The following is a 13,674-nucleotide window of genomic DNA, read 5'->3' as shown; positions in this document are numbered from 1 at the left end:
CATGCTCTTTAATGTGTTTAACACAACTGTTCAACACACATTCTCCTTCCAAAGGGGTTAGCCCTAAAATTTGTACATGTAGTTTTTTTTCTGCTATAACACAGTGATCTTAGTGAGGAGTTGTCTTTTGTGAAGCTTTCCTTGTGTGTGATGTTAGTAGAGCCACCTTTTTTATGTTTTAGTGCACATTATTGTTGGTAATAATGATCACTGATCAATGATCAAAAAGAACCTATGAATAATACATTTTGCTTCCTCTCTTCCTCCCAGCAAAAAGATTCCCAAGATAAAGATAGTTTGTGCATTTGTGATAGTGACAATTTGCAGAATGGGTGGGAATCAGAAGGATGTGCACTGGCATTGATGAAGAAGAGTACAGGACAGGATGAGCTGTGTGTTTGTCTCATACCCTATCAGTCCAAAACCTACATTTGTGTTATAAAAACAAACCTCTTTAGTGAACATGGTTTAATATCAACAGTTATTATCAATTTATTTGTTCCTTCTATACTAGTAGTTTTTGATAACAGAAGAGTCAGTGTTATCACAAGCAGCTGAAACAGACACAGAGTTTAGTTGACAGTGAATAAGCAGAAATGCAAAGCTCAGTTTCTCTTCCTCACCCTCACCTCCTAAAATGATACACAAGATGAAGACATTTTGCATATTTGTATGGGTGCAGCTTGCAGTATGGTTAGAGGTTAAGGAGGATGTGACTTGGCATTAGAAGAAGGAGACTACTGGACAGTATGAATTAATGACACAGGGAGTAAGTGAAGGCTAGAGGTTGAGCAAAGGTAAAGAATGAGCATCAGAATCAGAGTTTCTCCTTTGTTTTTTTCTGTTCTTAAAATAGACAAAATAGCCTAATTCAAAAGTCACGGACAGATGTGACTCTGACTGTCCTCCAATGTTCTGATAAGCACTACTTTTTGTTCAGGATACTAAAATTTGAGGTTGTTTCTGTTTCTGGCAATGATTTTAACAACAAAATCATACAAGCATTGTCTCTGAGGTATGAGAGAATAATCTTAAGTTGTATTTTTAACAAACATACATTATGGTGGATTTTGTACAGCCATTCAACCAGCTCCAGTCACTGTGGCTCTCGAGCACAATAATAAACAGCAGTGTCTTCAGTCTTCAGGCTGTTCATCTGCAGATACAGCTGCTCTTTGCTGTTGTCTCTGGAGATGGTAAACCTGCCCTGAACTGACTGAGAATAATAGATGCTATCACTGTCATCTTCGATGATTGCAATCCACTCCAGTCCTTTTCCAGGAGCCTGTCTGATCCAGGCCATCCAGTAGCTGCTGAAGTCAATGTCAGAGCCTGTACAGGTCAGCTTGTGGGATTCTGCTGGCCTTTTCACCACTGATTCAGACTGTGTTACAGTCTGACTATCAACACCTGTCGGATTAAAAAAAGAACAAAGATTAGTGGTCATTTACTATAACATAGTGAGACCAAACAACAAAATATTTATATCAGTAAGTGAAAAATCTTCACCTGCCGAGAACACAGTTAAAAGCAGCAGTCCTGCCCTGAAGTCCATATTGTTAAACTGTGAGTCCACTGCTCTCTGTCATCCTTTCTGCTGTCAGATAAGTACACATGAAAGACTTTGCTGTTTTGCATTAACTCCTCCTCGCTGGAAGAACTCAGTCAGAATTAATCATTTTCTCAACATGTTTAGAGTCCACACAAATTTAAACCACATTATAATGTTTGATTTGAGCCAGAAATTAATTAAATACAAGTTTTAGTCTGTTTTGCATTTTGAACCTTATATCATTTCAAACATTTCTATATTTCAGCGAAAATGCTTTTTGAAATCAATTTAAAATTCAAGTTTGTTTTCATGCTTTCTTATAAATAAATATGAAAATAGGAAAGATTTTAGTCATTACCATGACAATGAAATTATCATGACTGTAGGTGCAAGACAGAAAAAATAAAATGCTGTTTATCATAGTTAAAATAGTGGTAGTATTTCTTGTGAGATTTGTACTCCTTTGTCACTTTATTCACTGCCTAATTTGCTAATAGTGAAGACTTAATTGTTCTGGTACAAACAATAAGAGAGGCTGTTACATACTTCAGTGAAATAACATAAAGAAACTAAAAGTAGCATGCATGCAATGGCTGAATGCACAGAGGATGCAAGAGTAAGCATGTGCAAAACACAAAAACTAAATGCTTTCATAGCCAAGAATACATGAAGGACAGGAACCACCAAATGCTCTGGCAAATCTGCTCTATTGTGCACCTGAGCCTGGCCTGCTCAGGTGTGGGTGTGAGCTCCACCCACCCAGACCATCACTATAGAAAGATGCTAGAAGAGATCTCTACTAATTTTTGATATGATGTGAAGCAGCTAAGACAGACACAAAAGTGCTAGCTCATTCAATATGAACTTCAGGCAACACACAGATGATTGTTCTATACTAAATTAGAGGTTCTGTAAGTTTTCGTTCTAAACTAAAGTAAAGTACAGTAATCAAGGTAGGAAGAGATAAAAGCAAGAATGACTTTTTACAGTCCCTGTTGCAGGAGTTAGAACAAAAATCATGCCCAGATTTTGTGCAGAAGCATGACAATAAAAAATCATATAACTCAGAGTTTCAGAAGAGATTCTTTAGGGGGGGACATACAGTTGGACACTTCTACCAGTCAATGATACCATGAACATCTTTGACTGAAACTGAGGAGCCTGATCTTCATCCACAGCACAGGCTCCCGTGGATCTCTGCTATTCAGTTTTTTTGGCAACTGGATGTCATCAGTGAAGCAGTGGAAAGAAATATTATGCTTTTTAGAGGCAACATATACAACAAAAATAAAATAAAAAATTGGTGCCAGAAACTCTAAAACAACAGGGTGCTGTTGCAGAGAATCTTCTATTGGTCAGATATGATTTGATTTATATCAGAATCATACTTTTTATTTCCAACTTCATGTTCTAGATGAGAGTGCGGAAAAATAGTTGGTCTCACTGAGTCAAAAGTCTCTTTAAAAATGCGAGGCGGATTAACAGTGTGAATTTTTTATTCACAGGGAACAAGAATAAGCAGTCAGACACATGACACCTGTGTGTTAAACATAAATATATTTATGTCCTCAGGAGCTCTCTATTAAGTGAACTGCTGGGAGTATAAAAACTTCTGAGTATTTGTGCAGGTCTCTTGGTGTTTTGTATCATTGTGCGGTATCTCACACAGTAATAAACAGCTGTGTCCTCGGTCTGCAGATTCTGTCCTGTTATTGTTGCTGTTCTGGCTGAAGTGTCTCTGCTGTAGCTGAACTTGTTCTTTAAAGCATCATTTTGCCGAAGACCACTAGTACCCCACTGATGAGAAATCCAGTCCATTGCTTTTCCTTCACGCTGTCTGATCCAACCTGTTGCATAGTTGTCATCAGTCATAGAATAACCAGAGACCTGACAGGTGATGGTCAAAGACTGTCCAGGCTGCACAGACCTTGATTCTGGCTGGATGAGATCAATACTGTACACACCTGTGGAAACAGAAATTAACATTATCTCAATCATTCATCTGACAATTAAGTATTTCTAATATATTTATACGAGTGAATTCACTAAAAGCTCCTCACATGATCCAGCAGCCAGCAGGAGCATCAGAGCGAACATGTTTGAAGTTGAAGATGAAATCATCTGTGCTCATCTGTCCTCTCACTGACACACAGAAACACTGCTTCCTTTTAAGTAAGAATATTTGCATATTCTTGGAAACATTATATTTTTTGGTTTGATTCTTGTTTTTTCCTCGTTTTCGCCAATGATAGTTTTGATTGCTGTATTGTCATGATTGAAATGGTTAATTTATTAAACCTGGAGAAGTACTAACTTTCATTTACTTTTTATAATTACTGTACTTAAACATTATCTCATACAAAAACACACAATTATTTTAGTTAAAATAAGTTTGTGTTGAAATATTTTTTTTTTTTTGGTTTGTTGTTTTTGAATAGTCTGACACAGTGTTAGTCTTTGCTCTTAACAGAGTCATAATGTCATATCGGTGCCATGAAAGTTAGAAACTGATCACAAGCAGCTGAAAGCAGAGCAGCATTTAACTAATAGTAAATAAGCAGATAAATAAAACTGAGTTTCTCTTCCTCTTTTTTTCTCTTCAGAAATGATACCCAAGATGAGGACAATTTACAAATTTGGGAAGTTGGCTAATCATTATAAGAATGGAGGCTTTGCATAGATCTTTCTATACAGCTTTAATAAACATCACATCCATAAGAAGATTATCTTTTTGGCAAAAATAAACAACAATAAACATGAACAATATCCTAAACAACAATATACAAACAAGATAACAATATACTAACTTCTTGCTGATCAAGATGAAACTATTTTTTTTAAGTTGAACTTTAATATAGACATATTTATCATTCTGGTTTTATTTTCCTTCACCATTGAAAGAGTTTGACCATTGAGACTGAGTAATTCAGTAAACTTGTGGTGGTGCTAGTTTTTACATTCAAATTATAAATTGTCTGAAAATATCTGTTAATTTATATTTGCATACACTGAGTATGTTTCATCTTAAAATATTATTCTCATTGTTACATTTCTTATTCATCTCAGGACTGCAGAGAAGAGCTCTTACCTCACTGTCCCACCTGTTACAGAATAATTTCATTATGTTTCATGAATGTGATTTACACCAGTAAATCAGCATATTTATGACTAATGGCTTTATTATTGTAGAATTGTTTTAATTACAGTTTTTTGTTTGATTTTTGTTTCTATTCTCCCCAAATTCCAAAGAAGACTTGCATAAAAAACAAAAATACTAAAGAAAGAAAATATATTTCCAGGTCTTAATGTTACCATCCAGATGTTTATTTTGTTTTAAGATGGTTTCTGGGTGTTTTTCAGATAGTGTGGTAGTCAGTGTTGGTCAAGTTACTTGAAAAAAGTAATCAGTTACTAATTACTGATTACTTCCCCCAAAAAGTAATCCCGTTACTTTACTGATTACTTATTTTCAAAAGTAATTAATTACTTAGTTACTTAGTTACTTTTTAAAAACACGATTTACAACCTGAATAAGTGATAAAGCAATAGATCTTTCAGCCCAATTCTACTTTTTCTGCATAATCCATCATACAAAATGTAATCAAATGGAAACGTCTCTTTTTAAAACTTTAAATCTTTTAACTTTATGCATCAAGCAAAAACTTAATTATATGCAACATTCTCTGACTGGAAGAAATTTGTTTAACATTTAAACCTATTTTCTGCACATTCCAGCACATAAAATAAAATATTTTTTTGTGTTTACATTCACTCTTTCAAATAGATGCAAGTAAAACACAGCAGAAAATAAATAAAATCAAAGACTCAGCAGTCCTGTTGCTCTATTTTCACCTGTAAAGCAGGAGTGGGGTAGGCGGAGGCTTACCCTGGTGCAGGTGTGCCGCGGCGGTCAGTGGAAGAATCCACGAGTTTCTCTGTGAGTTTCACATGACGTCATAGCGCACTCGCTGCTTGCTTGGAAGTTTAGGGTTTTTTTTCGCTGTAAAAAGAAGTTTTCTTCCCACGCACAATGGACACTAATGTTTTTGTCACTTTTTATGGAATCAAACTCAAAGTAAGGTCAGTACTTCCACGCTTTAAACGCTGCACGCTCATTCCGCACTCGATATATTATCCATTGTTGATCTGCAGACAGCTGTTGTCATGAACGTTGCACTCGCTTACGTCACTATCATGAGACATTCTCGCAAAAAATCACGGTTTTAGTAACGCAGTAACGCAACGTTCCTACGTGAAAGTAACGGTAATCTAATTACCGTTTTTGCAATAGTAATCCCTTACATTACTCGTTACTTGAAAAAAGTAATCAGATTACAGTAACGCGTTCCATCTCTGGTGGTAGTGGAGAGCAGACAGGAAAGAAGGCAAAGAGAATGGGTGAAGACACATAGCAAAGGCACTAGAGGCGCAATATATTTGGATACATCTTTGGTGATGGAAAACTGGCCTTGAAGACTTTGAGAAAATATTGCACAACCAAGCCAGAGGGAGTCCTTGAACTTTACAGGACACAGTGATTGATTCTCCTGGTCTGCTAACCACTGGCCCTGATGAGGTGAGAGACTGACAGAGACTGACGAGCGAGCAGCTGAAAGAGATACAGAATGTAAATGGCGAGAGAAGCAGGCATCCAAATATTCTGCTTCTTTCCTTTTACAGACTTCACTTTTGCGAAGCAATGAAAGAGATTTGTCATTGGATGTCCTCTAGTGTTCAAAACTATTTTTCAAAGCAAATCCCCGTCCAAATGGCTATTTTTATCTCTGAAATTTGCACATGCAATATCTCTGCTATAGAACAATAATTTTACTAAAGAGTCATCTTTTGTGAACCTTGCCTGTTGTGAATACTGATTGTAAAAGTTAATACTGGAGTAAGTTTTTATCTATTTATTTACTTTTTTATATTTAAGTGTTCCTTTTTTGTTGGTAGCGATGATCATGATCAATGATCAAATACAAAAACTATTAAGATGATAATTTTAAGTAGCGCAGGATATTTAGCAGCTTCTTATTAAACTCCAGTCACCGTGGCTGATGAGCATAATAATAAACTGTAGTCCTCAGACTATTCATCTACATTTACTGTAGAATTCTTAATTTTTGTAGAAATTACTTTTTTCCTTATTTCTTACCTATTTACCTCAGTAACTTACCTTGCAATCATATTTATGCAATATATATATTTTAAATAAAGCCATTCATGTATCATAAGTTCTCGGTCTTGTGTGTGTTTGTTTTATGTTGCATCAATCAGGATCATTTTGTCTCTCTGTTTTCCTTTCCCTTTTTAAAGCAGTTTAAATGCTTTTGCAGTAGGTAGGCGGTGTCTTCTCCTCCATAGTTGCTTTTTGAACATAATCAGTGGAATAAAATGAGCCCCTATTTTTAGTAAAACAAATACCGCTGAATATGTCATTATACTGAAACACTGCATTTATTGCTTTTAATCTATTTAAACAGCTGGGATGTCTGGTGACACCTTAAATGATCCTCTCATATATGAACAACTTCCTGTGACCATTTTAACTTACCATTATGTTTTATTAACTTTGAATAATTTTGAAATTGAGATGACCTTCATGGTGACACTGGAGGAGACTCCAGCTGAGAATTTAACTGTGTGAAATGTAACAGACCTCTCAGACAAGTGCAAAAAAGACTTTCTTACACTAATAGCCTTAATAGATTTAGTATTAGTAATACTGTCATTATACTACAATTATGATGCAAGAGTGTAGGATTTTGTACAGCTTCTTAAACAGTTTCAGTCACTGTGAGCCTCGAGCACAATAATAAACAGCAGAGTCTTCAGTCTTCAGACTGTTCATCTGCAGATACAGCTGCTGTCTGTTGTTGTCTCTGGAGATGGTAAAACGGCCTTGGACTGACTGAGAGTAGAATGCTCTGTTACCATTAGCCCAGATGTGAGCAACCCACTCCAGCCCTTTTCCAGGAGCCTGTCTGATCCAGCCCATCCAGAAGCTGCTGAATGTGAATCCAGAGGCTGTACAAATCAGTCTGTGGGATTCTCCGGGCCTTTCAACCACAGGTTCAGATTCTGTCAGAGTCTGACCAGCAGCACCTGTCAAGAAATAAACAGGCAGATAATAAAAGGAAAAAGTGATCTTAATCATAAATTAAAAGAACATAAAAATTATTTTTCTTTTTTGTATTTATTTATTTTGTAAGAAGTTTCACCTGCACAGCAGACAGTCAAAAGCAGCAGCACTGTCCTACAGTCCATCTTCTTTAACTGTATTGTTGGTCCACCAGCTCTGGATGGTTTCAGCAGTCTCATAAGTAGAGGAAGGAGAAGAAAGAATATTTGCATTTGCACCTCTTCAAACCCATGACAGAAAAGTTGAATGATTAAAAAGTTTTTGCTCAGAATAAATTACCCCGCCCCACAAAAAAGAAAAAAATACTCTGCCAAAAACTGTGAACTGTTAATTTGTGCACATTCTTCTCTGTTTTCGCACAAGTAGAACTAGAATGGAATTGGCAGTCATCTCTATTGTGTTGAACCTGGACAGTTAAGCTGCATTTTAATGTTGGGTTACAACTATGAATTAATGTAATTTACTATGAACTTTTCTGAAACTACGTTTTGTCTTTGAGGCAGCAGTGTACAGGAAACTGCCTTTAAATGTAAGAGAGAAAAATCTAAAGTAAAAAACAGACATGGGTAAATTAAGAACTTGGCCATTACAAGTGAAAAACAGCCAAGAAATATGAATGAACAAATCAACTCTGACTAAATGAAGCTGACAGTTAAAAGAGTTTTTACTTGTGTCAACACCTAATATAATATATTAAATATTACATTCTTGTGGTTAATTTTGCTTACTTTCACAGTTGTAAAGTGCCTGTTTTTTTTTTTTACTTATCTGAGTTCCACTTGTCAACAAATAATTAAATAACGATTTAAAAAAATCAAAATATAATAAGACATATAAAAAATTACAAGCACTCTACCTGATACAGTGCAGATAAAGCCAAATGTTCTTTGTCATTGTGATAAATAAACAAATCTTTGTGTGAGTCAACGTAAGATAACAACAAAAGACGTAGAAAGATAAATTATCATCCAAAATGATGTTATTGAAAGATTTTGTTAAAATTGGACTAAAATTTGAAAATTTTCTTCTTTTAACTTTTTGATATGACTAGGTGTTCTGCTTTGTGTTTCTGTACACTGATGTACACTAAAGACAGTGAGTTTGGTCAAACACTGACATATGTTTGTTTTCAGTGGCGAGACACTGATTAATTTTTTGCTTTGTTTTCCACTTCTGTTCTGCTTTAGTTCAATTTTTAATTTTGTTTGGCCTTCTTTGTTGCTCTTTGCTTTATTAACCCTTTTTTTTAACAAAAGCACACAGTTGTCTCCTAAAACTACAAGTTTGAAATGGATGCCACCTTAAATCACACACAAAGGTCGAGTCATCATTGATCGGCCTGTTTTCTAGACTGCAGCCACTGCCCTCTAATGTTCTGATGAGTATAAACTACAAAACTGGTCCTTATAAAATCCATGTGTCAGCTTGTTTTTAAATTTCTGTTTATTGTCCTTACCTTAGTGGTTTTCATCACAACCAATGTTGTCTGAGGTAATTACAGTTGCCAAGCTGTGGGTGTTGAGATCAAAAACAATCTGCAGAATCTTCGTCTGCTGATACAGCTGCTTTCTCTTGTTGTGTCTGGCTACGGCTGCAAAAGAAGAAAAATAAACACAAACACTGTTACATCTCACACTTGCAGTTAGAGTTCTTATAGGTTTGCATTTTCTAATTAGTTTTTTAATTTTATTCCATTTTGACTTTCTATGCTTAATTCAGTTTTGTTTTACTTAGAATAATAGACGTTAACAATGTCATAAGTTCTCACAACCTGCTCCTGTCCTTTAGGTAAGCTGGTAGTTTTTCTTACACAAAATATAAGTGAAAATCTTCCCCTTGCAAGTAGAGATTTCAAAGCACTATCTTGTAGTTGGCACTAAAACTACAAATGAATTGTAGAGAAATGTATTCTTCTCTGCTTTCTATTATGCTGTCAGATAAATTGGAATGAACTTGGCAGTCATCTTTATTGTCTTTAACCTGGACAAATTATTCTAAAAGCTTTGTCTTTTAGGTTTGTGCTTTATAAGAATGTATGGGAAATTACCATTGAAGGTAATGGCTATAATATAATAAGGTTATATATATTTATTTATTAATGTTATTTCACAAGAAATAACACAACAAATGCATAAATAGTTGTGGAGAAAATGTCTTTTGGACTAAACATTAAAATATGATATGGCATATTCACTGAAATGAGGATTACACAGAAAAAGCCAAATGCTCTGTGTCACTGTGATAAATTGAGGAAGTATTTTTTGTATGACTCCTCGAGTACTCACTTCACTGTGTACTATCTGGCACAGTAATAAACTGCTGTGTCCTCAGTCTTCAGATTGTTCATTTGTAGATAGACTTTACTGCTGGCGTCATCTCTGGAGATGGTGAATCTACCCCTGACTGACTGGGAGTAATAGATAGGAGTACTATCTGTGTGTATAAATGCAATCCACTCCAGTCCTTTTCCAGGAGCCTGTCTGATCAAGCTCCACTCTGAGCTTCCAAAGTTAACAACTGGTTCAGACTCTGTTATGGTCTGACCTTTAATACAGCTCAAAACAAAGAGAGAAACCAACAGGAGTGTTAGCTTTCTGTAAGCCATACTGACAGTGTGTTGGGTATGTTTACAGCTCTGCAGAACACCTTTAAATATGATCATGTAATGAGATTCTCACTACATCACTGACATTGTGTTTACATTAAGCTCCTCCTATCAGATTCAAATTCTGTTTCTAAAATCAACTTTGAAGTTGTGAATTCAGATTAACAACAAGAATTTAGAAAAATTTTTTGCTTTTCCAGCTCAAAAATCTTGCTATTGTCTCCAAAGGGTTTAGAAAAGGGTGTGGCTGAACAGTTGATTGTTTCTTTTTTTTCTTTTTTCTTTTTGAACAGAAGTGAAGTTTTTGTAATGTTCCCATCAGGTTTCAGAGCAAACTATAGCACACGCTCTTCACAGATTTTCTAGTGGTTATTGATAATGGAGATATCTTTGTGCAGGCAATCTTCCCCTCCCAATGATTTTAACCTTTATTATTATTATTAAGACTGATAGTGGAGGTGAGAATAGTAGGACTTTCTGCAGATGCTTAAAGAACTTTAGTTACTGTGAGTGTTAACAGCAGAATCTTCAGTCTTCAGACTGTTCATCTTCAGATACAGCTGCTGTCTGCTGTTGTCTCTGGAGATGGTAAACCGGCCTTGAACTGACTGAGAGTGCCAGGGTGCCAGCACTGTTCCAGATGTGAGCAATCCACTCCAGCCCTTTTCCAGTAGCCTGTGTGACCCAGTTTTATCCAGATCCTGTAAAGGTCAATCTGTGGGAATCTCCTGGGTTTTTAACTACTGGTTTGGATTCTAACTTTTTACACCTTTCAATAGAAGACAGAAAATAAACAGAAGTGAAATGTTTTTCGTCATAGAAACTAAAAGTTTCAGTAAATGGTTTTATCTGTACAGCAGACAGTCAAAAGTAGAAACATTGTCCTACAGTCTACCAAATCAAATAACTGTGCAGATTTTTCCAATAAGGTGTAGGGAAAAAAAAAAACAATTTTACACCTCCCAGCCAAAGGATTCACTTGGAATGAACCTGTCAGCTGTTTTTGCCTCTCGTGTGGTTAGCCCGAACATCCCTTGAATATTTTTTGCTGTAAAGGAATTCTTAATATAAGACATTCAGTCAGCTGTATGCCTGTAACTCAAGAGTGTCATGCTCCTTGTTATACAGTGAGGATGTGAACAAACAAAGAGCAGCTAATGAAGTTGGTTATTTTCAAACTCGCCCTTCATTTGCCCAGCAGGGATACATTAGTTTTGAGTTTCATGATTAACGGAGATCGAAATAATTTTCTTATTTGCTTTGAAGTGTTAACAACCAGACTTTGTCAGTGAAGCTTTTTAGGAATAGTAGGGATTCTTATTTTAATAACTAAATATGTTCACTGAAATAAACACAGCTATAAATTTTATACAATAAAAGTCAAATTTGCATTGCTGTAACAAGAGATAGTACTAGGTATATCTATATAAACAATCCACTCCAGCTCTTTTCCTGGAGTCTGTCTGATCCAGCTCCACTCTGAGCTTCCAAAGTTAAATCCAGATGTTGTACATGTGAGTCTGTGTGACTCTCAGGGTCTTTTAACAGTTGGTTCAGACTCTGTTATGGTCCCAGTTTCAGCAACATGGAAAACAAAGAGAATAAACAACAGGAGTGTTAGCTTTGTGTAACTCGTGATAAGAGAGTGCCTGGTATGATTTCAAATCCGTGAATTCCCTTTAAGTAAGATATAAACTGGATTCAAACTGGATTCCTGTGAGAATGTGTTCCCAGTTTGCTCCTCCTACTTACATTTATTAAACTGAAACTCAAAAGTACAGCAGAGAGAAAAACAAAAAAAAAATAAATAGAAATGTATAAATGTATAAATATATATTATTAAAGAATGTCTTTAGAAATGTCTTCTAATGAAATTTGACTAATTTGTTGAAACTTTAACTAATTCTAACTAATTCTGACCAACTATGGGGCTGACTAGCTAGTAAGTCAGTTAGTTCTTTTTTCATACCTTTGTGCTACTGAAAGCTAAAACTTCATGACACCAAAAGTCAAGAATGCTTCAGTATTCAAATTGTGTTTTCAGTCACAGAAATACCAGGAAATACTGCACCACAGAAAATAATAACTCAGGAAATGAAACAGGTGTGACTGAGTGCAAAAATATAACAATAAAAATAAAAATACTGCACATTGTCCTGGCTCATTTAAAAAAAATAAATTGATATGAAACTGCTCTGCCTTTCATTTTTCAAGTTTATGGCTTTATGTTAAAAATGCTAACTGACTTATTATTGCAAGATTGTTTAATACTCTAATTTTCTTTTTGGATTTTGCAGAAGTGAAACTGTTAAATTTGGTAATCGGACATTTCACCACTGCACCTGCAAAAACAGCTGCTATCTGCTGTCAACTCTGGAGGTGGAGCTGCTGAAGTGAGTGACTGCTACTGAGAGTAATATTTGCTGATAATAACATTAGCTATCAGCAGCAGCAGCTGTTTCAAAATGAATCTAGAATATGGCGGTGGTCTGGAGGTTTGTACAGAGGAATAGCAGCAGGTTCTTCTTCCAGTGTTTGACCTGAAGGTAAAAAGTACTGGTTGACACATGTTAAGTCAAAGCTCTGCAGAAAACTCACATCACTCACAAAGTTTGAACCCTGATTAATCTTCCCAGTCCAATCCAGAGTTTGCCCTGACCTCTTTGGTGAAGTCCCGTTTAAGTTAGTTTCTGATCTTGCAGTTTAACTTGAGCAAGTCAGACATTTGAAAACGTCAGATCCTTACATATTCAATAATATGAGTGTTGAGAGGGACAGAGAGTGACATGACTGTGGATTGCTGACAAGAGGAATATGTTATTCTTCCTCTAATTTCCCTCGATGGGCAGACAATAGCTTCCTAAGATCAATCTCTTAGATTAAACCAAGAAACACGAGATGATCAACCACTCACAAACACTGTGGACTCACAAACTGGATTTATACATTTTGTCTTTTCTCTGCTCTTCTTTCCCATGTTGGACTATAGCCTCCTGCTACATTATAGTTTCCAAGGATTTGGCTCCCTAAAAATTGTTTTAATAAATAATTTGGTAAAAAAGTACCAAATTGCTAACATTCCTTTACAACCAGGTGAAACCCCGTATATTATTATAATATTACTCATAAGGCTCTTACAGGATACTCTAGCCTTGAAGGTTAGCAGATTCTTGGGCCTTATTTTTATACTAAATCTTAACACAGTTACCAAGTGCACTGATATTGGGGAGAGCTACTGATGAAGGATGTGACTGAAGGATCCATCCAAACTCTGCATTGTGAGGATCAGAGACTCGGACTTTTTAAACAGAGAGCATATTCCAGACTTTCCAGTTGCTGCAGTTGAAATCATTTTTAACCGACCGCCACACCTTT

The 13,674-nt window shown here is 35.8% G+C and overlaps 3 protein-coding genes, 2 long non-coding RNA genes and 1 gene segment (V, D, J or C); 2 read left to right on the top strand and 4 right to left on the bottom strand.

Moving 5' to 3' along the window:
- Window positions 1-13,674, bottom strand: part of LOC100709195 (uncharacterized) — a 1,346,887-nt gene that overhangs the window by 435,597 nt on the left and 897,616 nt on the right. The window lies entirely within an intron of this gene.
- Window positions 1-13,674, top strand: part of LOC112846698 (uncharacterized) — a 961,229-nt gene that overhangs the window by 216,693 nt on the left and 730,862 nt on the right. The gene's annotated exons all lie outside the window — the stretch shown is intronic.
- Window positions 1-13,674, bottom strand: part of LOC102076453 (Ig heavy chain Mem5) — a 900,359-nt gene that overhangs the window by 188,455 nt on the left and 698,230 nt on the right. The window lies entirely within an intron of this gene.
- The window catches only part of LOC106096470 (immunoglobulin mu heavy chain), a 1,110,954-nt gene that overhangs the window by 407,065 nt on the left and 690,215 nt on the right, over window positions 1-13,674 (bottom strand). The gene's annotated exons all lie outside the window — the stretch shown is intronic.
- LOC112846703 (uncharacterized) overlaps window positions 1-13,674 on the top strand; it is a 297,478-nt gene that overhangs the window by 215,079 nt on the left and 68,725 nt on the right. The window lies entirely within an intron of this gene.
- LOC100697559 (Ig heavy chain V region 6.96-like) lies at window positions 1,017-1,648 on the bottom strand. The segment is given in 2 exon segments: window positions 1,017-1,410; window positions 1,510-1,648. Coding segments are annotated over 2 exon segments (360 nt in total).

This window comes from Oreochromis niloticus, linkage group LG4, assembly GCF_001858045.2.
Source record: "Oreochromis niloticus isolate F11D_XX linkage group LG4, O_niloticus_UMD_NMBU, whole genome shotgun sequence".
Lineage (NCBI taxonomy): Eukaryota > Metazoa > Chordata > Actinopteri > Cichliformes > Cichlidae > Oreochromis > Oreochromis niloticus.
Note: the sequence above shows the minus strand (reverse complement) of the source record. Positions and strands in the feature narration are given on the sequence as shown.